Source organism: Clinocottus analis, unplaced genomic scaffold, assembly GCF_023055335.1.
Source record: "Clinocottus analis isolate CAN_PGR_092001 unplaced genomic scaffold, fCliAna1.0.p SCAF_11, whole genome shotgun sequence".
Classification (NCBI taxonomy): Eukaryota; Metazoa; Chordata; class Actinopteri; order Perciformes; family Cottidae; genus Clinocottus; species Clinocottus analis.
In genome coordinates this window covers 8,249,785-8,275,933 of record NW_027175832.1, presented here as the reverse complement: position 1 = coordinate 8,275,933, position 26,149 = coordinate 8,249,785, and the positions used below count along the sequence as shown (strand labels likewise).

The following is a 26,149-nucleotide window of genomic DNA, read 5'->3' as shown; positions in this document are numbered from 1 at the left end:
CACAGCCTAAGCTGTTGGGTAATTTAATTCTAATGAAAAAACTCTCGTCGTCATTATGCAAGACGTCCTCTCAGAGGCGCTTTTCGAGTGCTGGTTGCCAGACTGAACGCGAGGATGAAGGGCGCCGCATGCTCGTTGAGTTAGTTGGTGTCTGCGGGCCGTGGGAACGTTTGTTCTGTACAGTCGCATTATGTTATCAGTTGCTGGGTGAGAATATTCAAACGCGCGTTGGCTAATGACTAAGTCACGCAGCGAGACAGAGAGAGAGAGACATAGAGGGAGACGCACACGCACACGCACACGAACCCGAAAACACATTCGACGACGTCGTAATCTCTCGTTCTCTCGTGCACAAATGCAAACACGAACATATCACAGGCGGCGGAAAAACTAATCAACGTCGCCGCCACCATGTCACAGATTTAGTGGCGAGAAACAACAAAGACAAAAAAAAAAACACACACAGAAAAGAAAAAGAAAAACGCAACAGATGGGCCAAGATGAGGGAGCCCCGGCGTGGAATACTGAGGATGGAGGAGGAGGGCGAGGGGGGGGGGGGGCAAAGGATGGCTTCCAGGGAGAGATTGAGGAGCGCAGAGATGATTTCTATAATTGAGATAGGGTCAAGTAAGAACACCACGATGTAGAGTAATAAACACACACACACGCAGACACAAATAAAGAAAAGCAGGACGGATGGCAGTCTGGAGCGAAAGTCTGAGTGCGGCCTGGAGTTTAATTACAATCTAAATAGCTGCTGTGTTCCGATAACAGGCCATGGAGGATTCACCTGCCTCCGTGGTGAATGCGTAGCCGTACGCCGCCCTATCTGGAGAGATGTACTGCTGCACTTTATATGCTCCTGCAGTTGAATAGGCTTTGTACAGCAGCCTCATTGAATTAAAACTGCTTTGAAGTGGTGTTTTCTTTCAAAGGGACATCCCTGATGCGATCACCGGCCCGGTTTAGCATGTTAGCATGCTAGGATGCTCGCTTTAGACGATTGAGGGACCAGATCGAGAATGTGGTTATGGCGTGCTCGATGAAAAAGGGATTAAGGGATCAACAAAGATCACGTTACAGCGTATCCTCCGGGGACCACGAATGTCTGTACGAAATGATATGGTGATACATCCAAAAGTTGAGATGGTTCAAACTGGAAAGCAAAGTAAACGAAGCAAAAACATTTATCAAACCCACAAATTGTCTTGAAAAGAATATTTATTTAATACTGTTATTGGATGTATTGTGTTTGTTTGCTTAAGTAAATCTGCAGTGCAGTTATTTTACTTTTTTTTTAAAATACATAAATTAAACTGAGCTAACAAAAAATGAATAAAAAAGCTTCGTAGAGAAAGAACGTATGAATGTAAACTTTCAAGTTCAAGTTTTAATCCATTTAACAGCAGCATTGTCAGATTAGGCAGCGTCTCTTTGAAAATGAAACTAAGTGTGGCCTTCCCTGTTCATTGAATGAAACATCCTTTGTTAATGGACCTCGCACCTGGGAATATGTATCATATCACAACATGAGCATGGTAATATATACTTACATGTAAACTAAATAATAGTATAGTTCAAAAGCAGAACCTGTGACCATGGCCATGCGTGAAATTGTGTATTCCTGTAGTGGAAATGGATGAATAGACTTTTCAAATATATATATATTTTTACAAATAGGGGTTTTAAATTGTACGTTTTGGAGCCGAACTCTTCATGCCAACAATGCCAATCAATCAGACATCAAAGGCCACTTATACCGACCTGCCCGATGGCGGATGAGTCACACAGGGCCGTTGTGTACTGCCGGTCCAACTCGGGTGCGTTGTCATTCAGGTCTAACGTCTCGATCGCAACCAGAACTCTGGACACTTGGCTGGGATTGTCTGAAAAAGGCAATCACAAAACAGACAGCTTACGTCACAGCCCTCTGAGAAGCTGTACTTAAGAGAAAAGAATTACACAAACACAACTCCCTAATGCAACAAACACCATTGTGTGGGTGTGGGTGTGTGTCTCTGTGCCACGTTTGCACTCCAATGCACCCATTTGATTGTCCTCATGGGCGAGGTCGAGCTTTTCAGTCTCTGTCCATAAATGTCAACGGCACTCGGATCACGCTGGCGAGCACACAGTCGGCTAAAAATACAGTCGCACATTTGGTTTCATTTGGCTTGTGTTACAGCTCACGGGCTCCCAGCTGAGGTGCGACTGATGCGTCCACAGGCGGTCATATTTCTCCACATCAAAAACTGTTGCATTCCTCGCCAAAGCATGTGTGTGTGTGTGTGTGTGTGTGTGTGTGTGTGTGTGTGTGTGTGTGTGTGTGTGTGTGTGTGTGTGTGTGTGTGTGTGCGCGCGTGTGTTTTCTAAGAAAAAGAGACAGAGCAAAAGAGGCATGTAGAAAGCAGTCAATCTGCATTCGGTTACACCGGGGCGCAGCTTAAATGGATCGGCAGAGGGGTCTCCCACACTCTGTTTGCTCGGCTATACACACGCACACACACACACACACACACACTTGAGTCATCCCCACCACGCTTGAAACATCACACTCTGAGCCGAACATTCACCGAAACATCTGAGGCCGCTCTTGTGCGGGGGACACAATGCAGGCTTTTTCAACACACGTCTTCACTCATTCATTTAAGCAGGCAACCCTGGGAGGTATGGTGGGGTGAGGGGCGGCACGCTGCCTGTAAATCAACACATACCCAGACCATGTTCTCAAACCACTGTGTCACCGATGACAGTCCCCGAAAATGATGCAACGCTGCAATGCCACCGGGTGAGCCCGGCCAGCCCCGCGGCCATGGCAGGCAGGGGCTCCCGCTGCGGTCTCTGTCAACGTGGCCTCCGACAGCCTAGTTTGTTAGCTGGAGCTCATTATTCAGGACAGGCTCTCACAGTGCTGCATGCACTCACAGTCCAACCAACACTTGCTGCCACAAGGAGCCCCCTTTTCCTCCGGAGCAAGACTTGGCAGGAAAGACATCTTCCTCTCCTCGCACACACGGCGGCCACTGGACTGCACTCTTCGGCAAAACTTTCACTTTTACACAAACTAGTGAGAAGGAGATCCAAATAATGTCTTGGAACCTGCCAAGAATACATTTAGAATAGTTTAGCAGAAGGATGGTGTTTTAAAATAAATAAATAATAAAGTCACTAGGGGCTGCCGTTTATGAGCATTTGCGGATTCGCTCATCGTTTGTCAGTTCTTTGTGAAGTCGTTTTCTGATCTGCCATCTGATCTGTTTGGGCACAAAAGGTAAGTGACTGAGGAAAGATGTTTTGTGGTTTAAAGAAAACTGAACAGAATACTGCCAGCCTTATAATTAAAACAAAACCATACATTCGCTGCAGTCTGTGCTCTCTTCCCTCTGTCAAGGCCACGACTATGGCTCTCAATAGGTTTCACTCCTATGAATTCATTTTATTTGACAATACCAACACCGGCACTTCTCGATTTATTGATATGGAAACCTCTCTTTGTCTCAAAAATCATCCTCGACCCTGGAAATAAAAGACGACAAAAACAACCTCACCTTGATGGTGATCGAAAGCTGCAGAAGCAGCTACTAAACAGACAATAGTCGACAAGTCCTCGCTCGCAAACTAAAAGGCAGTGTACCGCTCCCCTTTGCAGCCGCGGCGAGCCTGCGAAGCAACGCTTTGCGTTCAATTTGCTGCTTTAATTCTATGTTTCCAGTTGAATCCTGAGGAGAAGGGATCTATTGCGGCGTCAGATAACTTGCGAGGTATTGATCAATTGATCCGCGGGAAAGCTCCGGCAAACAATTTGTGGCGCCAAACAGCCATCCCCTCACGGCTCGATGATTGGAGCGCTAAGCCGCTTAGTGAACTGCATCGCGCGCTGGATACTGTGCTTTTAGATACCGCGTTGTTGTTGTTTTTTGCACTTCCTTAAACCTCTCCCAACCTCATGCTCATCAGCGGGGAGCAGGTGTCAGGGAGGGTTAAAGTCTTGGTCCCATTTTGAGAGTTTTCAGCTTCGAATAAAAGAAGTGATCCAATGGGTGAGTAGCGGCGTTGTAAAAGAGGGAGCTCGGACCTCTCTGGGTGGCGATGACGGTAATGTTGTGCCAGTGGTCGCGCTCCCGGTCCAGCTCCATGGCCGTGGTGATGAGGCCGGTGTCCGGCGTGATACGGAACAGAGCCTCCGGGTCCGACTGAGGATCAATGGAGAACCTGGAGAAAGGGAAAGTAGGGTGGGAGGAGGGAGATAGTGGAGAAAAAGGGAGGTGTTGAAAGTGAAACAGGGAAGGAGGGTCGAGAGAAGCAGAGAAAGGAATAAGTGGAGGGAAGAAGCAAGCCGAGGTGGCAGTGGGGTGCCGAGTGAAAGAAGCACACGGGGCGAGTGTGTGAGGGAGCGATAAGGAAGTCTGCATTCAAATGGCCAAAGAATTAATATGAGGAGATTATCGCAGCTGATAGGAGCTCTTTTGAAGTGGCACCGATTATCTTAATATCGCGAGCAATATACCAACTATCAACCCTCCCCACACACTCACTCTTAGCAATTTTGCCGCTGCTAATTGGGACACGGCTTTGTGTGGCTGTTACAGGCAAATCACTCGCCTCCCAGACAAAAAAAAGATTTAAAACCTACTGCAAACAGCAGCGGAAAGATTGGACCACGAAAAAAACACATGTGGGTACTGTCGGCTCCAGGGAACACTGAGTGGGCATTTGGTCGGCTTATTTTTGTTTGGTTTGCTCTTACTCTCATGTCTTGTTTCTTTTAATTGAAGAGCTGAGTTTGGATTTCAATCCCCCCAAAACTACATATGCCTTGTTTAAAGCAATCAATATTTAAAAAAAACTAAAAAAACAAACCCAAATCCTCGCCTCCAAAACATCAAATAAACCAAAAAAATACAACTTGCAGCACCATCATGTGCGTGATTTTCCATTTAGCAGTAAAGCACCTATGTAAGATTAGAACAGAAACGATTATTTGAATAATTCAAAGGAACATTTTGGGGAAAACGCTCAACCTCCTGAGCGTTAAACGAGTAGATTGACGCCACTGGATGCAGCCGGTTAGCTTAGCTTAGCACAAGGACCTCCCGGCATCTTTGGAACTCATTCCTTTACACTTTACGCAGTTTAACCTGTAAAAACAAAGCCAAGCTACCCAGGCGAGCTAACCTTTAGCAATTAAGCAAATAAGCACATTTATCATCAAGTACGTGATTAATAATAAACCTCAGAAAGAGTATTAAAACAGACACAGTGTAAGTAAGCTCAGCTTAATCTGAGTTCACCCACTCCTGAACTCCTACACATTAGATGAGGGCAGAGGCCCGCTGCTGTACCTGATGTTGTTGGTAAGACCAGTATCGGGGTCCACGGCGCTGACTCGGCCCACAGTGCAGGCCGGAGGGCAGTTTTCAGACACGTCCATGTGGTATCGGGATCGGGAGAACCTCGGAGGCTCGTCGGCGTCCAGCACTGCCACTCTGATGGAGGCCCGGTCTTTGAAGGGGCCTCGGCGCAGGAAGCGTGGATCTACGTAGGGGTTGAGGACCTCCACGGAGAAGGAGTAGGAGCTCCGGCTCTCATAGTCAACCGCCTGGGGAGGACAGCGGAGGAGGGCTGGTTAACGGGGTTTAAGGTAATTAAGGAGGAAGCATAGCATCATCATCATCATCATCATCATCCACGGTGACCAACGCTGGATCCAGTGAGCTGTGTTGTGCCTTCATGTGGTCCGAGCCTCACACTCAATTTCCCAAAGATGACGGATAAATGACATATCAGAAGCCGAGAGAGGGCAAATACTGAATTATTCCCACAGATGGGGTTCACAGAAGCCAAAGAATGGTCCCATCCGGAATCAGCTGAGAGCAGCAGGGAGTAAATAACGCTGCCATGGTTACCGTGGTACATGGCGATGCGTTTTTGAAGGGGTCCTTTGAAGGTTGTTGAGGATGGCTGCTTAGATGGTGGGGTGCGTGTGAAGTAGGGAAATGTTACAGCATTGCCAATGAGACTCTCTGACGCTCGAGAGAAGAGTTGAAAAGGATTCCGACAATGAAGCCGCTCCGTGTTTGGAGTTGCTCGGAGTTGATGTCGGGCTATTCCTGAACATGCAAAGAACGGAGGATGCACTTCGCTGTCAGGCTCCCCAACAGGGAATTGAAAGTCGGCGCCGTCTCCGTGGGAGTCGCGCAAGTTTAGTGCCGCTATCGACGCGCGACGGTGCGCTCGGGACGCTCCAGCTCCAGCTGTTCCCACTCCGCCACCGTGTTGGTGGGTACCAGGTGTGTGTGTGTGTGTGTGTGTGTGTGTGTGTGTGTGTGTTCCGTTTAACCTCCCTCTTGTGTTAGGGTCGGCACCGACCCGTTTTAGTTTTTAAAGGCATTAAAGAACCACATAAAATGTGTTTTTTGCATTAAGGCTTTTTGACTTTGTCAGGAACCTCTATTTCAACGAAATAAAAAATACAAAAAATGCTTTACTAGATTATAAAATGCTCCGGTTGAAATTATGACCTTTGTGTTGTTAGGGTCGGTTTCAACCCAGTTATAAAAAATAAGATTATGAAGCAATAATTAAAGCCCAAACTGAAATCATAAGTGCACTGTCAGCAAACACACTGACAGACAGCTCCTCTCCACATCATGTGAGCTCTAATCCTCATTCCTCACACAAAGAGCATCCACGCCAGCAACCTCCTCAGCCATTTGACCATTAAATTGAAATCAAGGTTTACTGACTAAGAAAAGGCCCAGAGGCCCCCACCAAAAATATTAAAAGCAATATTTTCATAGATAAGGAAGCCTCACAAGGCCACCAATAGATATGAAACTCATTGGGTGATAGGGTCACAGCTGATTTAAGACACGGGTCGCCACCGGCCCGCTAACACGGTAGATGGCACTAGAAAGCTAACACAAGAGGAAGGTTAACGTTACAAACGTGCACCTGATGAAAACATCGTGGGAGTAAAACTTGGACAAACTTGTTTTGAAACGCACAGAATGGATTTCACTTTCCGAGGTACAGTGCGGGCGAGAGTTTCGCTGCCGTGAGCAATAGATTTTTATAAGTGGAAATTTGAAACACAGAACCACACAAAAAAACCAACAACAACAACAAAAAAAGAATTCAATAAAAAAACAAAAAAAACGCCCCTGTTTTGGAAGATGGTCTCCATCACCATGGCGACTCGGCGATCACCATGGAGACTCGCACCTGGCTGCGAGACGCGTTGCGAAATTCCTTTGTATCCCCGCATCTACACAGGTAGAAGAGATTTCATTTGGGATAAAGGCCTCGGGCCGTCGTGATTGTTTGTTACTCAGAAGTTATGAAGCCTATTTGTCTGAGGTGTCCGTGTGATTGCGGCGCCGCGCTCCCGCCAGCGGGGCCTCTGGAGGGAAAAGATAGCCTCTGATCGGGTTTGCCTAGATGATTGTTGGCGAGGGCAGAGGCACACGCAGGTAATCACACACACACACACACACACACACACGTTGACAAACACCTTCTGTTGATAACATTTCAGAAATGTAACAGGTTTGGGTTTTTGTTTTCAGATATTTGGTGTGTGGGCAAGTACAAATGGTTCTTTTGAGCCTCCTCTGATCCTCTGTCGGCGTGCGTGTGTCCTCAAAGTAAGCGTGCGAATGAATCCTCTCAGTGTGATTGGCACAGAGCACCGTGTTGGACACGGACGGTAAACGGGCTCCCTGGCTATGCAGAATATTACAGAAAAAGAATCATTCTGAGGATGTGGAAATATTAACATCCTCTGTCTCTCTCTCTCTCTCTTTCTCTCTCTCCTTCCTTTCTGATCTCTCTTTTTCTTTTTCCGCGTCTCCTCGCTTTCTTTTTCTCTGAGCTGAAAACCAGAGTAAACTGCTTTACAGAAAATCAGCAGTTTTAGAAGATTGATTAAAGATTACGCAGAGAAAAGGACGAAGTGAAAGGCATCGCAAATGCTGGCAATTCAGGGGAATATCTATGAAAGATAAATAAACAAGAGGAATTGTGTGTGTGTGTGTGTGTGTGTGTGTGTGTGTGTGTGTGTGTGTGTGTGTGTGTGTGTGTGTGTGTGTGTGTGTGTACAGATGGAGGGGTTTAGGCGGGTAGACGGCGGGAAAGGGTTCCTTAACGGGGTCCCCATTACAGGAGAAGAGAGAGACAATCTGTCTGAGGAGGAGAGGTGTCACTTACACTGTGAGCACACACTCATCACCCCTCCCGCCCTCCCTCCCTCCAGCACTCCATCACTGCACTCCCCCCTCCTTTCGCCGCCTCACACACTCCATCACAAACCCCGCCTTCGCAGCAACACCCCCCCCCCCTCCCCGGCCTCTCCCTCCCAGTGTGTGCACGACAGGGCCCAGCTCTGACAAAACGCAACACACACACACACACACCCATCTTTCACCCTCACACAGGAAGCACACAGTGACACAATTGCTTTTCTATGTTGTTTTTTTTCCCCCCTTCTTCTGACGGCTGCGCGTGTGTGTGAACAGATGTGGACGTTTCTCGCCAAAATGTTTTCACGCGCCCAAGTGCTCTGTGTGGGCTCAGGTGGAACTTTGCACACACACACACACACACACACAGGCACACGCAAACACACACGCACACACACAAAGTCTACGTGTTTGTCTTGTGAATGCATTTGAAGTTGCCGACAAGATCGAGCCACTTTGGCCATTACATGTGATGGCCATGGAATAGAAAATAGGGCCTAGAAAACAGTGCTGGGCATTTTTATTCTATTAGGATGGGTGAGTGTGCACCTGTGTGTCTGTCCACGCACACTCTCTTGCTCAAGGACCTCTCGTGGTTGTGGTGAATCACACTTTCTCAACACGCATTGTATTGCCTTTCTTTTTGGTCGCCTTGTATCCATTGACTTCCTGCTGACCCCTCAGTCACCACCATGGCGGCTGGTGATGAAACAACTGAGTGCATCGCACCGACCCCCAACCGCTACACGCCCAGGGACACAGTAAGGGCCCACATTCACTTTTAGCGTTGAAGTGTGTTTTAGGACACCTCGGTTGGTGTATAACAGTATAGCAGAGGGTGAGCCAATAGAGCAGGTTGTATTCATTTATTCACACACTACAGCGGCGGCCTTTGCAAACACACCTGGCGGAGATCTGCTTTCTACTGAGTGCACCTTTTTACTTTTCGCTGTTTTCCGACCTTTAACAGACATAAATAATTCAAAACCAAAAACACACCCATTTTTTTCCCCCTGAAAAATAAATAAAAGCCCCCGGAACATATTGACGCTCCGTTATCTCTGTTAAATGTGGCCTTCCCTTTGCACGCGCGCACCCTCACATCCGACAAGTGTAACCTTCTCCTGTCCTACGATGCTCCCAATGTCCTTTTTGAAATTCAAATTTCTCTATACAATTTCCCTTTCAAATTCACTTCACAGTTAGCAGAAATTAATTAGCTAACCTGCACGCTAGACTGGCGATACATAATACTTACCTTCTCAAGGAGCCCGACCCGCCGGCATGCATGCTCTATTGGGAAAGTGTGTGTTTGTGCGTGTGTGCGTGCGTGCGTGTGTGTGTGTGTGTGTGTGTGTGTGTGTGTGTGTGTGTGCATGCATTAGAGTAAATGTTCATTACTGCAGGGCGATGCTTCAGATCACAAAGGTGGTGTCTTTCCCTGACTCTTCAATTCATGATGTACAATAAGAAGATTGCATGCTGGTGCTCACCTATGTGTGTGTGTGTGCGCGTGTGTGTGTGCGTGTGCGTGTGCGTGCCGCTCCACTGCTCGTGTGTGTGTTCAGCACCCTGCTGTCCCTGGCAGCTCCAGTTCTTTCTTGAGTTTGTAGCATTCTAAATCAAGATCACACATCACATTTGTCTGATGACAAATGCGGCTTTGGACATTTCTGCCAACAAGCACAACTGCAGAGTCGAGAGAACAAAGACTCTTCTAAATCTCCCTTTTGACTTTGTTCTTCCTCTGCCGCCATCCCTTCCCTCTGTCACTCGTCTCGTCTCTTCTGTCTTACACTCTCAGATGTCCCATGTCTGCCCTTTTTTTTCCTTCCTTTTCCTACTCATGAGCAAGATGTTGTTCTCTCTCTCTCTCTCTCTCTTTCTCTCCCCCCCCTCCGACCCCCTCCCCACCCTTTTTTTTTTTTTTTTGTCTCCCTGTGAGGAGATTAACACAATCTCTCCTCGGCGTGAGAAAACAAACACAGATAATCCTGGGCGCGCTGCTGGCGTGTGACCGAGGATTAGCCAGCCGTTTTAAGTGAGAGCATATGGAAATAATAACGGCAAGCTGACACATCCGCCAGCTCGCTTGTCCTCCAGGTAGGAAGAAGGAATGAAAGGCACGCAAATAGCAGGCTTACACAGCTCACAGCACCCTGAAAACATTCTTCAGAAGGGGGAAACCTCGTGAATCGGGAGACTGCCGGATTCCTCTTAACGATGTTGTGACATGCCTCGCGTTGCGTCTGGTGATCCAACTCTGTTATATCCAAGCTATTAAATTCAGTGTACATGTGTAATGAGGTGCTGTGAAATCGGAGCATTACGGCAGTTTGTTTTTGTAAAGTTTCCTCCGCCGCATCAGTGGCTGCGAATGCTCTCGCAAACCAAAAAACACTCCCGAGCCTGAATTGCTGATGACTTTATATGTCTTTTTGTCGTTGCCCCCCTCCCCGCCCCCTCGACCCCCCCACACACACACTCCTGTTCTTCTAATTTCACCCTCATTGTAGCAGTTGATGAGCTTCATACTTCATCAAGGAACGCTCGACCTGTAGCCACCAGTTATGTCTGCTACGCGTGAGAGCCTCTGGCCATTAGGGGGCACTGCTGCAGAGCAGTGTCATGGAGCTCCTGTGCCGCAGAGAGTTATGCTAATGCTTCAATTACCTGCTACTTACACTGTGGCCTTGCTTGCATGCTGTATCACAAATCCATTAGCAGCAATATGTACATTCATTATGAGCAAAATGTAATAAGTAAATAACAGAGCAGATCGGTCAGGTGAAGGATAATATAGAATGAACGGCCAAGGAGGAACATGGAAGAGAAAATTGAAAGTGAATGTGTGTGTGTGTGTGTGTGTGTGTGTGTGTGTGTGTGTGTGTGTGTGTGTGTGTGTGAATTTGAATGAGTCAGAGCCACAGACAAACCAAACACACACACGTCTGACATGGCCTCCAGACACCAACTGGAGCGAGAACGAGGCGAGGCGGACGAGAGATGGGGTTGTGGAGGCTGTGTGTGTGTGTGTGTGTGTGTGTGTGTGTGTGTGTGTGTGTGTGTGTGTGTGTGTGTGTGTGTGTGTGTGTTTGCATTGACTTGCATTTTGGTTTAGCGTGTGTGTCTTCCTGCCTATTTGGACATGTGTGGGGAGATCAGGCCGAGAGAGCGAGTAATGAAATGCAGAGAGACAGCGGCTGACGATTAGAGGAGGAAGGGGGGAGAGGGTGAGGGCAGGAGATAGAGGGAGAATGGGAGACGGAGGGAAATGTTTTTTTTTTTATTGCTGGGGGTCTCTTGTGGGACTGACAGTAAATAAGCAGTGATAAGCAGCAGGCTGCTTCAGTCGGCACCCTGACTTGCAGGCTGCTAATGACCCACGCGTCTCTCTCGCCCGTCCCCACCCTCGCCTCTCTCTCTCTCTCTCTCTCTCTCTCCCTCTGCTCATCGGCACGTCTCTGGCGTCCCCCCCCCCCACCCCTCGCCTCCCTCTGTCTGCCCTCTCCTCCTCCATTTTGCAATCACACAGTCTCTCTCAGCCTCTTTTTAACTAACTCCTAACGCCTTCCTCCGGCTCCCTCTGTTGACTCGGTTTCTTCCTAATCTGCTGTTAAACCCCCCCCCCCACCCCATCCCCATCCCCATCCCTATCCCGCCAAAACCCCATCACCCCCAGCCTCTCTCTCCTCGACTCAGCCTCCCATCTGACACGTCATTCCGAGGTGAGGTCTGGCACCGCAGCATCCTCAAGATGTGCAATCGCGCCTCTTTGCAGCTCCTTTGCTTCCATTCCCCACAGTTTAAACACGGAGCCGCAAGGTCAAGTGTGCTGTATTGATGTGTGTGTCTGTATCTCTCTCTCTCTCTCTGTGGTTTATTGCTGCTTGTGTAGGTGTGCATCTGTGTGTGTGTGTGTGTGTGTGTGTGTGTGTGTGTGTGTGTGTGTGTGTGTGTGTGTGTGTGTGTATCGTTAGATCATAGGTTAAAGAGATTCAGCCCACAGCAGCAGAGACGACCAGCAAGGTCAAGGCCGACTCTGTGGCAACACAAATTGTTCCGCTCAGAATTCCTTTGGTTCTCTCGGAGGGGAGGAGCACACACAGATCATCTCTGGTGAAAATTCTTCACACTCCGAAAGCCTTCTCACTCTAGGAAAATGGACGCCGGGGCATGTTCATTACTAACATACCCTATGCACGCACACAAAAAAAAAGAAAAAAAAAAAAGTGGCTGTATTGATTTGTGTGTTTATTTTCTTCGGGGGGTTTACCTAACGAAGTGGAAGCTGAGGGGGAGCTTAGCACCAATTTAACGCTTTGTTTGTTTTTAATTCTATTAGCTGTAGCCTGCATCCTCCATGTTTTTCATTAGTTGTGCGTGGATTCCCGGCAAGGTTGAAGTCAGATCTTTTGGATTTATTCATGTGAGGAGTTTACTGGAGCACCTTTTTTTTTTACACAAATATGAATCAAATCCTGAGGCCGCCGGCTCTACGGATGACTTCTGACAGCGCTGCCTTGCAGCATCCGTAAATACTCGATATATGTTCCACTTAGCTCGAAAGAGCGCCCGAAAATGAATCCGCATGTAACCTGTGAATGTTGAGTTCCATTTAATATTTCACCCATAGCGGCAGTGCTGGTCTAATCTATTTCTCTGCCTCTCTTGGTACCTTTGAAGAGGGATTAAAGCAACACAAAACAGCATGGAGGAGGCCACGTCGAAATACTAATTGTGCGTTTTGTTTCTGCGGCTGAATCCAGTGGGAGGAATTCTGCGGGTGGGAGGTGTGTTATTTATTTTCATGTAATTCTGATACCCGTTTTTCTTTTGTGTGTGTGAGTGTGTGTATCACCCCGGCACATGTTCAATTGATTGACTCTCCTTTAACACGCAGCGGGTTGCAGGTTTTTTCCTTCTCGCCGTCTTCCCTCCCTGCTCTCACTTCTTCCATCCGTCTTGCTGTTGCCATGCTGCCGCCGTCCTCGTCTGCCAGTTGTTCTTCCCCACATCCGATTTAACCCTCCTTTTTATTATTTATTTCCTCTTCATTTCCACTTGCTTGTCACACTGGATGGGGTTTTGCTACCTCCATGTGCCTCTCAGTCTCTAGCTGTGCTAATTTCTCTCTGGCTGTCAATGACTGTGCATCTCTCTCTGTGTCTCTCTCTCTCTCTCTCTCTCTCTCTCTCTCTCTCTCTCTCTCTCTCTCTCTCTCTCTCTCTCTCTCTCTCTGGTTCCTTCATACACTTACTCCCTTGTTATACTGCACTCTCTGCTGTCACCGCCTCTCAGGACCTCACTTTAACACCCCTCCCTCTGTGCTTCCATCTCCCTCGCCCTCCCCCCCCCCGCCACCATTCTCCTTCCCTGCTCCTTTTTCCTCATTCCTAGGTCCTTGCCTCCCAGATTCCTTTCTTCTTGCTCCTCCAGTCCTCCCCTTGCCTCTTCCTTGCCTCTCTGCTCTTCTTCAAAGGAGCTCACAGCGGGGCTTGGAAATCCCGCTCTACACACCACCTCCAGGTGCGGATTGTGTTTTAACGAATTCCTACGAACCCAAGGCTGAGAGCCGGCACGGTGATGAATTTAAAACAGCGTGGCATGGCTACCTGGCTTCAAGAACACACACACATACACACACACACACACACACACACACACACACACACACACACACACAGGTGCTCCCTGGTGAAAACACCCACAACTCGCGGCTTCATAGGTAGAAATATGTTTTTTGCAGAATCACGGTTACTTTGCGTGGATTGTCTCTGCTGCCTGAAAAACAAGCCGTCTCCAAAAAAAAAAAAAAAGAGGAAAGATTTCGGTGAACTTCTGGAACCTTTTTGAATAAATAAAAAAAACTGAATTTCATACGAGTTTGGAGACTTTTCTTCCTCTTCAATTTATCCGAGAAAAAAAAAAGTAAAACCAAATTTTGAAGATCTAGTTTCCAGCGTCCCGGCGGTGGGATAGAGTGTTCGTCGATAAGACAGGATGACGGCCTCCGCCTGCTCAACAGAAGGACAATGCTCAGTGCTGAAACGATCGATGGATTGACTGCTGAGTTTTAAATCCCGCTCCACTCAGAAATGTGTTTTCGCTTTCCGTTTTTTTCCATGAGATGGTTGACCTTCAGCGTGCAGAATGAGCTCAGCTTAAATCTGAGTGATCACAGTTGGACATGCGGCACCGTGGCGGTAACGTGAAGCCGACAATGAGTTCGGGTCTTTTTGTGCAGTAGACACCATGTGCCCAGCAGTTCTGCAACAAACACAATTTGAATGTTTATTGATGCTGGATTTTCTAATGATGGAGGAGCGGAAGTCTTTTTTTTTATCACTTTAAACACGTCAGGAGGGAATCCTTGATAATAACCTAATCAGTTAAGTCGTGAGCAAAGACGTGGAAGGATTTTATTTGTTTAATATCATTGTTTAACTTTTAAAAAACTGATCGATTGTTATATGAAACTGTAAATCGTAGCTTGGTTTATGATAAAAGCCCCAAACTGCTGTTTTTGGATGTTTTGAACACTATAAGTAATATACAAAAATTCAAATGTCACAGATGTGTTAAAATGTCACCTGAATGTTCTCTGTATTTACATATGCTTCACTTTATCAAAGTAAACCTTTACAGAGAGAACGTTCACATATTGTGCTATGATTTGGGTTGGAGTTAGACGGTTAGACAGCTGCATCATGTTGAACAAATAATCTTCCTGAAAGTGATTTTTTAATCTAAGCTGACCTGAAACCTTTTTATTTTTTCTGTGTCATCTTCATTTACTCTTCACCAGTACCATATGGACTGATATTTACACATCTGAACAAAATCTCACATGTGTAGCTTTTTCGTTATACCACCCAAATTATTCAAATAGCCCTAGTGGTTGTAGAGATACACCCTGTTTAGTTTGGGCATGCAATTTTCCAGGAAAGGGCCTAAAAATAGGTTTATTTATGTTGTTTGTTGGACAAAACGTGGAGTAGAAAAACTCCACAGCGTTCTCTGGGACATTGTTGTTGACATTTTCAGCTCCGCTCTTTCATTACTCGTAATACAAACAAAAATGACTGATGTTTCATGGCAATAGTTTCCTTTTCCCATATTATAAACAGCCTTTTCTGGCCTCCAGAGCCCCCCTCTCGCCTCGAGCCCACTCGTCGACACCTCACGCTTGCATGAACGCACCCTCTGCTCTCTGGCGTTCGGGTGCATGTGTCTCATATTGCGCAGGCTACACGACTGTCATCCCAATGAGCAGAGAGGAGGTTGACTGGTTGATATTTTGAAGTGTCTGTAGGGCTCATTTGGAATGAAAGCGTCACATCTCAGATGAGCTCTCCCCACACACACACACACACACACACACACACACACACACAAACACACACTGCGCCCCCTCTCTCTCCTTTAAGTCTACGTTACATGTGTGAGCGCAGAGGAGCCCGTCCTTTCTCAAGAGACGAGACAGACGCGCATGTATTGTTATGAGCCGCACTGGTAATGAGTGGGCGGCAGCACTCTTCCCCTCCACCGTGCACCTGCATCCTCATCAGGATGTGATTATTGGAGACGACAGGGGCTGTTTGAAATTGAAATCACCCAAATTACACCAAAGGGAACTGTTTGCTAGCTGAACTGAGGATGAAGAGGCAGTGCCTCATTGATCCTTCTGTACATGGAAAATGCTCCACGGGGGAGGGGGGGGGGATAAAAACCTTTGCTGAACGGCAGCAGTCAAAACATTTCAACGGCGGTCCAAACATTCTCGCTGGCAAATTACGGGGGGAAACATTTGCGTCCGCTTTATTGTGTTGTGCTGTAAACAGATGGAATTGCTGATAGGGGGAGGCCGGCTCACAGTGAATCAAGCAGGAAATTCATTTCTCAGAAGCCCATCAAACCACTCTCCTCCAATTGCGAGTCAAATAAGGAGAAAAGGGTGAGATGCATATAGATCACCTGTTTAAAAAATCCCCACCTGAAAAGGCGACGGAGTGATGAATCATGTGGAATGGGACAGGCTTACACAGTGTCTTTGTGTGCATCCAGGTAATTCCGGGTTAATGGGCTTAGGCATCATGTTGTTAGCTATGCTATGACTCACAGGCGAAACACAACTCCGATCTGTTCTGCTTCCCTCTCCCTCCCCTCCTTCACTCCCGCCCTCCCTTCGTCTCCTCACCTTGTTGAGCGTGATGACCGCCTCTTGGTTCACTCCGGTGATGTTGAACGTCTCCCCGGTCTCGCCCTCCAGGATGGTGTACTCCAGCTGGGCGTTCTCGCCGAGGTCGGCGTCGGCTGCCGAGATGCGCCCAATCTCGGCCCCGGGGATGGCCAGCTCGGACACGGAGAAGGACCACATACCTTGGGAGGGACACAAGGACGAGCATGAGTGCCGACGCACACCTCATTTAAACATTAAACACTTTTGAAATTGCTTGTTCCCCCACCTATAGCGCCCGAGCCCATGTTTGCAATATTCCATTCAGATAAGGCGGCATTTAATTTAGGATGAAGGAGGAAGATAAAAGAAGCGGAAGGCAGAGTATGTGTTTGGCGTTGAGGCTTTATTAAACGGCAAGTAAAATATGGCTGTTTAAAAAATAAATTAAAATAAGTCAGGATTTTTTTAAACCCAGAAGGAACAGAGGAGATAAAAACAAACTAAGATTACAGGTAAGAAAAGCTGCTTTGTCTCCCTCCAAACATTGTAGGTTGGCGATATGAGCTACACCGCCTGCTCCTTCCTCCTGCAAACAAGAATTAATCAAGATAACAGGCTCTTTCATGTGTGCTGCCATCATTTTTAAACATGCTGGTTTTACTTTTACAGCTGGGCCCATTAAAGCAGCACATTATTAGAGTCCTTCTGCTGGCTTTGCAGTTTAAACACGCGCAGTGCATTTCTCTTTCCGATCAGCCGATGCACCTATCTGATGAAAATACCGAGTGCATCTGTGAACTCGCGTTACTGCATAAAAATGCACACATGCACCACATAAATTCATATATCCGCCTCCCACTTTATTTCATACCAACACACTCACACGCTCACACGCTGGCCACCAGCTGCACTGACAAGAATAAGTGTAGTAGGAAATAGAGCGGAGGGAAAAGGTAAGATATCACTATTTGTCTCGCGGAACAGACAGGCTCATTCAAACAGTGCCGTTATCTGGCCCACTAAAGCCGAGGGAATCAGATAGAACCGTAAGTGTGAGCGCCAACAGCATCGCACAAACACATCGACTTGACAGAATAAACGATAGCCAGCGCCGACGTCGATGTCGACGAGACGCTATCTGCACGACTTCTGTAAATGTGACATAAAAGAGACAGACGGCGAGGTCATGTCACCTTGGGGATCGAGGATGGTGGGATCGCCGTCTTTCCCGATTCATGTATTCTTATTCATTCTTTTCTTAAAGCACGCTACCCAATGAGTGGAAAGTGCAAAGTGGAAACTGTCCTTGTGGTGCTAAAGCCCTGAGAAAACAACACACAGGATGCTCAACGCTCTTCACTCGCTGAAGGTCAGAGCACAATCAAATCAACACAACAGTCAACTTAATGGGTCGTGTTTTATTCACATTTTGTGCACCTGTTATTGACACTGTTGCCTGAACAGAACACAAGACTGTGAGCAACACTGTCGAGACAAAGTGCCCTCCCTCGCAATAAGGACATCCATCTGTGTCGATAAGCACTAAATACTGAACCGCATCAGGAGAGGTTGTTGTTGTATTTATTACATGCCAGCGATGGAACGCTGCGGGATAACGATCAATAGATGTGACAGAGGGGAAAACATCATCGAACCTGTCGCTTTCCTCTGCTGACGAATTGAGAATCAGCACGTAATTGTTGTGGCAACACCAGTCTGAATGTTTGTCTGGACAACTCTCTAAACAGCCGGGATGGATTTGATTGGATTAGAACAAATTCCCTCTTGATCAGGATGAAACCGCAGTGAATCTAATAGCTTCTCCATTCTTCAATAAGCCGCCCTTTATAACAATGCTGTTTTCCCAGCTATGTGTTTACCTGATTGGCTTCTAATAATTGCTGTCGGGGAGAAACTCTCCACCCGAAGAACACGACAAAAATCAAATGTATTATTCGTTCATTAGTGTGTTCCCCTCTCCGGGCTGCCGCTGTGATGTTTTTTTGAGATTGCATAACAGCACAAATGACACAAATTTCACCACCGACCAGTGGAATGGGATTTGTTTTTCAAATCAAAGTAGTGATCCGCAGCATTTCCTCTGCACACATTACCGGCATCTCGCTCGCTGCTGTAAAAGGCCATGCATCGGCCCCATTAGCATATGCTCCTCTCCAGGCTGCTCTTTGCACACTTATTATGTCTTTTCTTTCTTTTTTTAAACCACTTCACTTCATTTTCCTCCTGGTGAACAACTGCCTCCTCCTCCTCCTCCTCCTCCTCTTCCTCGTCCTCCTCATCCTTCTCCTCCTCTTCCTGCTCCTCCAATTTACTGAAGGTGTTACACTGGATGCTCTTGAGTGTCTCCCACTGCTTAAAGTGTAATGTACAGGACGTAATGGCTGCTTCCAGTGCACTTACCACGACTTATAGACTCAAAGCTGCATTTTTGAAAAGGAAAATGGAGGCGCAAGTACTTTACGGTTGCTTGAAAGTAGTCTGTGAGCACGACTCCACAGTGAGACGAAAAATAAACTCCCGCAGTGTTGCTTTCCATAAAAGAAGAAACGCATTACTCAAAGCTCAACGAGCCTGACGCCCTCTAATTTATGTTTAGTCTTTATTTTTAATACCTTTCACACACTTCATTGTTTCTTTTGTCTCCAGTCACCAAAAGTCTCAATTTCCCTACACCCCCGACATACTTCTAGTCTCATTTAGCCACTCGATAGCATAGAGCTGACACTTTCTACTGACACGTTTTACATCGTGGAAAGAGAGCGTTAAAATCCCAAAACCAAAATATATTTGAAACAAAAAAAACATTGACTTTGAGACGTGGGATGCAGAAAAAGTCATTCCTGCGGAGCCCATATGCACAGAACCAGTTCCATAAAGAAACAGGTTTCATTGGCAGCATATGCCAATGTCTCAACAATAGATGACAGTTTATGTGGCGCGAATATGCCATGCCTACCATCTGGGACTGACTGCTGCAGCACCCGCGAAGCCGGGGACCAAGGCAGCTCGAAACATAAACCTGGGATGTTGCTCATTAGATAGCCAATTAGGAAAGTTATTTACCAGTCAAGACTGCGGTTTCTATTGATCCGTGCTATTGTGCGGGGAAAAGCGTTGGCGGCGCACGCCTACGCCAAATCTCTCTCCCTCTCTCACTTGTCACACACAGGGAGCGTGACAAAAGGAGGGTGTGATGCCGGCAAAGTAGGGTAGACTCAGTCATTATCAGCTTTCTGCTCACATGGGAGAGCAGCTGGCAACACAAGTCGTACATCATTTCCGCCTGTGATGGATTGGCGGGGGGGAGCCAGCGGGATGAGGAGGGGGGGGGTGAAAAGGTGAGCGGCGCGGAGAGATTCACAGCTCATTCGCAGCACTAGTTCCCTGATACAATCACACGTGGGCTGAAAATAGAGAGCGACTGGGATCTGTCGTCTGCCTTTTGTTCGCGCAGGTAAAGTCATTAGAGCGGGCTGTGAGGAAACAGCATGGGCGCCGCCGCTTCAATGCTCAGGTTTTAGCTGATATGCAGCCCCCCGTGCAGAGGAGGAGGAGGCCGCAACCGTGCCATGGAGAGAAGAGCGAAGGCCGCCTTACGGCCCATTTGGCCTCTGGGCCCACAGACAAGGAGACGCTCGCCTAGCGTCTGTCTGGAGGTCAACAAAGGGACGATTATTAGAACTACCGGTTGCCAGTTCATTTAGGATTTGGAATTTTCGCTTGTTGTTTTGCTTGTTGTTGTGTTTTGCAGGCGATGGGCTGGATAGTGTCACGCTGGCAGTGGGATTAGTTGGGAAACAAAGCGAGATGACAGGTGGTGAGTGTTAATTAGGCCGGGTGCAGTTTAATGCAGGTTAAAAAAAAGTGCAGAAAAAGAGCAGAAATTGACAAACTGCTAGTTTTGGGCAGGGGAGGGAGGGTGATCTCAAAGAAGAGGAGGCTTCTCTGCAGAAAAGGCCAGATAAATGCAGAAGGAAGGAGGCAAGACGAGAGGGACAGAAAGAAAACAGCGGGAAGCCACTTTTTTTTTTAGGACCAGTGTGGTCTTCGTTAAGCGAGGAGATGAGAGGAGATGAGAGGAGAGGGAGGTGGTGGTAAAGAGCGGGGGGAATATATAAAATAAGAGCGTGTCACTCCGCCACATCTGAATTTCATCTGTGTTTCTCAGAGTGGTGGAAGGCATCGAGATGAAGGCGGGTGTGGGGGGGGAGGTGAGTCGATAAAAAAAAATGTCTAGTTGGCTAAAGCGCACGCAGTGGTTTTGAAAATAGCCTGAATAAAATCTGCATCTGTTTAAGGTGGCGGTCCATCACGCCGGCTCTCTCTCTCTCTCTCTCTCACGAGGGGGCTTAAGGAAAAAAGGTCGGCGTCGGAATGGAAGGATCAAGGAGGCGAAGGCGAGATTCAGGCATCATCATGCGTGTCGGAGACAGAGGGGGGGGGGGGGGGTTGCTGTATAGGCAGAAATTCCCCTTTTTATTCCACCAAAGCCACGGCAGGGTTAAGTTCGACTGCATGCTGTGAAAGGGAAAGTGGAAGCGACGCATTCTGTCTCTGTGCGGGTTAATAATGAAAGAGCGTGGATATTTCCTTTCACAGGCACCGGGGGCCAAGTGGCATAAAACACCGCATGTTGCTGTTTAACTTGAGCAGGGAGACAGGCCATTAGCCATTACTGAGCCCTGTTCTGATGCCATATGGAGGAGGAGTGAGTGAGTGAGTGAGGGAATGAGTGAGTGAGAGTGTGTGTGTGTGTGTGTCCATTAGTCCATTAGTAGGTGGATGTCTGCACGCTGGTGTGGGTGCACTCAGGTTGCCCGAGTGCAAACTCTGCTAAACACCACGCTTCAATCCCGCGCTCGAACATAACTTATATAATGCAGCCTTGTGCAGCGCTCAATGCTATGTGTTTGATTTGAAAGAAGTCCAGCAGTCTCTTGTTGGGTTTTGTAGAATTGTAATAGTCTGTGGTGTGAATATTGGACTTGGACATGTATAATAAAGAATTGTTTAATGTGCATATTTAAATATAAGAGGGGGGTATGATAATTAATAAGGGATATTATTATGAAGGATATGTAATTGTATGCATAAGAAGGGCACTGTGTGTTCACGATTCATGGAATGTATTGAAGGAAACTATATATAGTGTTGATGAGGTCACATGGAGTCTGTACTGGAGAGTGAAGCGTCTGGTTTCAGGAACAAAGGGAGCGACTGGACCACCTGTGGTCTGGGGAACTTCCTCCTGGTCTTATCAGGACAGGAGGGGATTTGATTGGCATTTGAACTGCTGCAGAAGTGGGGAGACTTTACATGCATGGTGATTTATGGAGGATGACTGTAGCTCAGAATGTAGACTTCATATTGCACTGTCACCTGTAGAACTGAAAAACAAATTCCTTCTCGGTCAAATGTGTTGTTAGCAAACAGGAATGTTATGGAGCCATGTTCAAAGCCTACGCCAAAGAGAGACTCCGCCCCTGTGTGACTCTCAGCCAATCGCATGCCATAAATTTGAACCAATAGCCAAGTGAATGTGTTGTGTTGAAATGGGAACAGAACTTGGCTCGGCCTCTTTCCTTCGATGACGTCCAGAGACAGCTACCTGCGTGCAGCCTGTGGTTACAGCTGAGATCTAAAGGGCCTTGATCAAGTATTGTATCTGTCAAATTCATCATCTCTTTTATTAAATCACCTGGGATTTTTGGACATATTCTTTACTATGAGGAGAACGCATGCTCCCACTCGGACCTTTCTGTGATATCAAGTGGCTAAAAAGCCTCGTGCAGACTGTACAAAGCGCTACGATGACAAAGTGGCTCGGCTGGGAGACTGATGTGACCACGAGAAAAGGGGGAAGTGGAGTTCGCAGACCGGCTTAAACCAGTTGGACTCGCTGTTGACATTCCCTTCCACCTGCGAGATATTGTGAGAGGGAAAAATGAACAGCTCGAGGAAAGAAAGAAAAAAGCAATGGACTGCGAGTGAGAAAAAAGAGAGAGAAGGAGATGTGACTGAGAGCAATGTTTCCAGCAGTGATTTTACTCTCTATTGAAGCAGAAAGCGCTGAACTTTAGATGAAATATTAAAACAGAAAAGAAGAGAAACAGAGGGATGGAGGAAATAAAAGGATATTCAAAGATATTTTAAAATGCATGCTGGTATTAACCACCACCGTTTTAATTACTTTCCTCCTTTCATTTCATTTTCTTTTCGTCCCTTTTCCGGGCTCGGAAAATGTAAAACTCAATTCGAGAATAACATTTATTGGAAATTATTGCCTATTACCTAATTGTTTAACTTATCACCGGGATCATTATTACTCTTTTCAACCACAGAGGAGCACTGGAGCCAGATGGAATTAAAACCGCTTTAGGAAATCAAAAACCCAATTTTCCCCCCAGAATGCTCTGCTGCAGAGCAAAAAAAGACAGAGGTTGAGTTTAATTAACACAAGGTGTTGTTCCAGCCTGAAGGCGCGCTGCAGACTGGACATGACAAATGCTTCCTCTCCAGACAAAAAGCATCAATTTATGAGATTCTTAAAGACACAGAAGCTAGGGGAGGAGAACCAATTGCTGCAGGCTTGTTTGTGGGAAGTGATGAACACAGATGGAATACACTATCCAGTGCCAATGGGTTTAAGGAACGCAACAAGGGATCGTTTTCATCAAGCGTGGACCCACTGCGGGGCGATCCAATACCGGGGACCGACAGAAGTTTATGTAGCACTTTAAGGGGATGTCATTTTTTTAGTTGTTGGGCTTTTGAAATCAAGCCACAAACACAAGTCTTTTGGTTGTTTTGTCTGCTTGGACGCCACAGGTCCGGGTCCGAGGTCCGGCTGTTTGGGCCGCACCGCGGTCCTGTGGTCAGCTTTCAAACCGGCACGACAAACTGCACGAACCGAGCAAGCAGATGTTGAGTTTGAGCCGTAGAGTGTATGTAAGAAGGGCGCGTTTTCATTGGTTTAAAGTTCTGAGATTTTGCCGTCGCCGTCTTGGATCACCGCGTTGTTGCTTTTTTGCAATTAATGAATGTAAGTTGCCTTATTTGGAACACGGAGGAGTGACATAGAGGCGTCGGATACGACTCTGGTAGCGGCAGCGACCTGTCAATCACCTTGTAGCCCCGCCCTAAAGCATCCCCTGCTTTATGGTCTGTTCGACTCGAAATGGAGCATAATTCACGAAACGAACGTCAAGCTGTATTGAAGAAGACTTGAAACTCGAGATTGAGACATAAACTCATGTTTACAATGTTTACTGAGGGAATAAATCAAGAGAGAAGTGGAGTCATTTATATAGACTTATGAGCTTCACTCGGCTTCACTTTGCTTCTTCAACTGGAAAACAGATAGGTGTAAAAGCGCCTGTGTTGGAAGTTAATTTAGGAATAATTACATACTGGACTCCCTACACTTTATTCTACTCTCTGAGGACGACACTCTGCAGATGGTTTGTTACGCAAAACCATCTGAGGAGTCGTCGTTGGAGCCTGAGCAGAGCTTTCAATGGCGTTCTTTGCTCGTCTTCCAATGAAGGCGCACTCTCCAGTTCTGACAGAGCTGAGGAGCCATTGTTGTTCAGAACGAGCCGTCTCCTCTCTGAAGCCTCCCAGGATGAATTCTTTGTCGAGCTGGTGACATTTTGAGGATCCGGCATTCTCTGCGAGGTGAGACTCTCTGAGCAGCAATTGATGATGATGACGTGTGCTTTTCCTGACAGCTGCGGTTTGACATATTCTACAGTGGGAAAATTCAAAAATGCGAAGGCAATTTATGTGACGGCTTAGCAACTTAGATACTAAAGCTATCGAAATTATAGCTCCATCTCCGTGATTTATGCCTGCTTATGCTGTGTAGGGTTGCGGGGTTGTACAGTCACCTGCGTGTCTTTGGACTGTGGGAGGAAACCGGCGCGGTGAGGTCGTGCAAAACCCAACAAGGCGCTTCACGCTGTGAGAAAACACCGCCGGAGACGCGCGAGTGGCTCCGACAGCGTAGTCTAGCTGCGTCTTCGTCGTTCACGCCCTCACAGAATGATTAATTTCTGTAATGCCACACGGCGTTGAGAAATGCATCTCTTAAAAATGACGACGCTTGTTTTTTTCCTCCCGTAAACCCCACACTGAAATCGTTGTCTACAGATTTTTTTCTGAAGAAATTGTTGGTTGCGTTTAAGTGTTCCAAAGGGGACGTTTTCCTCTCGCTATCAGTTGATACAAAAAAAAAACACCTGCAACAACGGCGTCTCTTAATAATCTCACTGCCACACATTAATATCCATCCTCCGGCTGAATGTCCCTGGATGCTGAAAAGGCCCAACATTTTCTAAGTTGAGTAAATACTTTCACTTCTTGCTCAGTGACTTGAATACGGATCCATAACGAGTCAAAGAAGAGGATCTGTACGGAGAATTAAGCGCATGAGTTTAGTAACATGATTGAGATCGCATTAATCTGATCTTTGATAAAATATTAATTGCAATGCATTGTGGTTGGAGATTTCTTTTCCCAGATAAGCCCAATAGAATGAGAAGATAAGTGGTTGTAGCACTACCCGAGTCGTTGTTAGTGCAATTATCATCATTTCATACATCACAAACTAACACCAGATAATGGTGGCAGATGTTGATAACGCCATGAATATATATATATAGTCACAGATTGTGTGATTTGCATCAATATAGATGAAGAAGATTTGAGGCGGTCCATGTGAAACAGATTAAGTTTCGGAAACTAGCTTTCCCCCGGCCGCCGTTTTTTTAAGCGTGTTGTCTTTTATGCAAAGCGGCAAAGTAACGAGCCCGGTGAGAATTGCACCCGTAACTGCAAGAGCAGCAGTTATAATGCCCTCGACCACGAGGGAGCCTCCGCACAGCTCTGGAAAAGCAATGGCGGTGCAGCTCTCGATAATGTCAGCGGGGGCAGAGTCAGATAGAGAAGTCAGGAAAGATGTTTTCATACGAAGCCAGACTGTGGATGTTTCCTTTATCCCTTCGAGTCGGCGCTACAACGAGCAGTTTGCAGCCGTGATAACGGGTTGTTTTACTCCTCCGAGCGACTATATGAGGTCACATTCAGGGCGGGGCCTTCTATAGCGTCCCTTTCCTCGGCATCGCCCCGTCCTTCCTCTCGTGGCTCTCGTCCCGGAACATGAAAGTTTGCCCGTTTAAAGCGAGCCACTCGCGCCCATTTCTAACTTATTTGCACAGCTGGAAGCCACAGCTCCCCGCAAGTCCCGGCGGGGGCCATCTTGGCATCACGTCTATCTATCTGCATCCACCCCCTAAAAGTTTACTTTGTGCCAGTTTGGCTCACAGGATGATCATCTGTTTACTCAATATGTTGTGGTGTAGTTATGATTCATAAGGATGCTCTAAACGTTGCGAGCAGCGCTGGATCCGACAGAGACTTATAGTGGATGGAGCGACTCAGCATATCTCAAGGGAAGGGAGGGTAGGGTGAGGGAGGGGGGGGGGGGGATGTGCTGGCCCGTTTCCAGCCGTGTTGTGAATGAGCCCGGGGGAGAATGAGAGGGTCAAGAGTGTGGAGAGAGCAGGAGGGGGGTGGCAGAGACCTCGGGGAGCGTGTCCAGTTGACTGCTCAGGGATCCTCTGAGGGCGAGGTGGGGATTGAACATGTTCGGCCGAGTGGACATCGGTGTAGTTCCTCGGCGGCAGGGGATGAGGGATTTTAAGAG

The 26,149-nt window shown here is 47.1% G+C and overlaps 1 protein-coding gene across 3 annotated transcripts in view; it reads right to left on the bottom strand.

Moving 5' to 3' along the window:
* LOC137802578 (cadherin-18) overlaps positions 1-26,149 on the bottom strand; it is a 128,354-nt gene that overhangs the window by 11,706 nt on the left and 90,499 nt on the right. For all 3 annotated transcript variants that reach the window (XM_068600552.1, XM_068600560.1, XM_068600570.1), the window contains exons 6-9: positions 16,441-16,622; positions 5,343-5,599; positions 4,076-4,212; positions 1,765-1,886 (exon numbers count right to left, since the gene is read on the bottom strand). In XM_068600552.1, the coding sequence (XP_068456653.1) occupies positions 1,765-1,886; positions 4,076-4,212; positions 5,343-5,599; positions 16,441-16,622 (698 nt within the window). The remainder of the gene's footprint in view (positions 1-1,764; positions 1,887-4,075; positions 4,213-5,342; positions 5,600-16,440; positions 16,623-26,149) is intronic.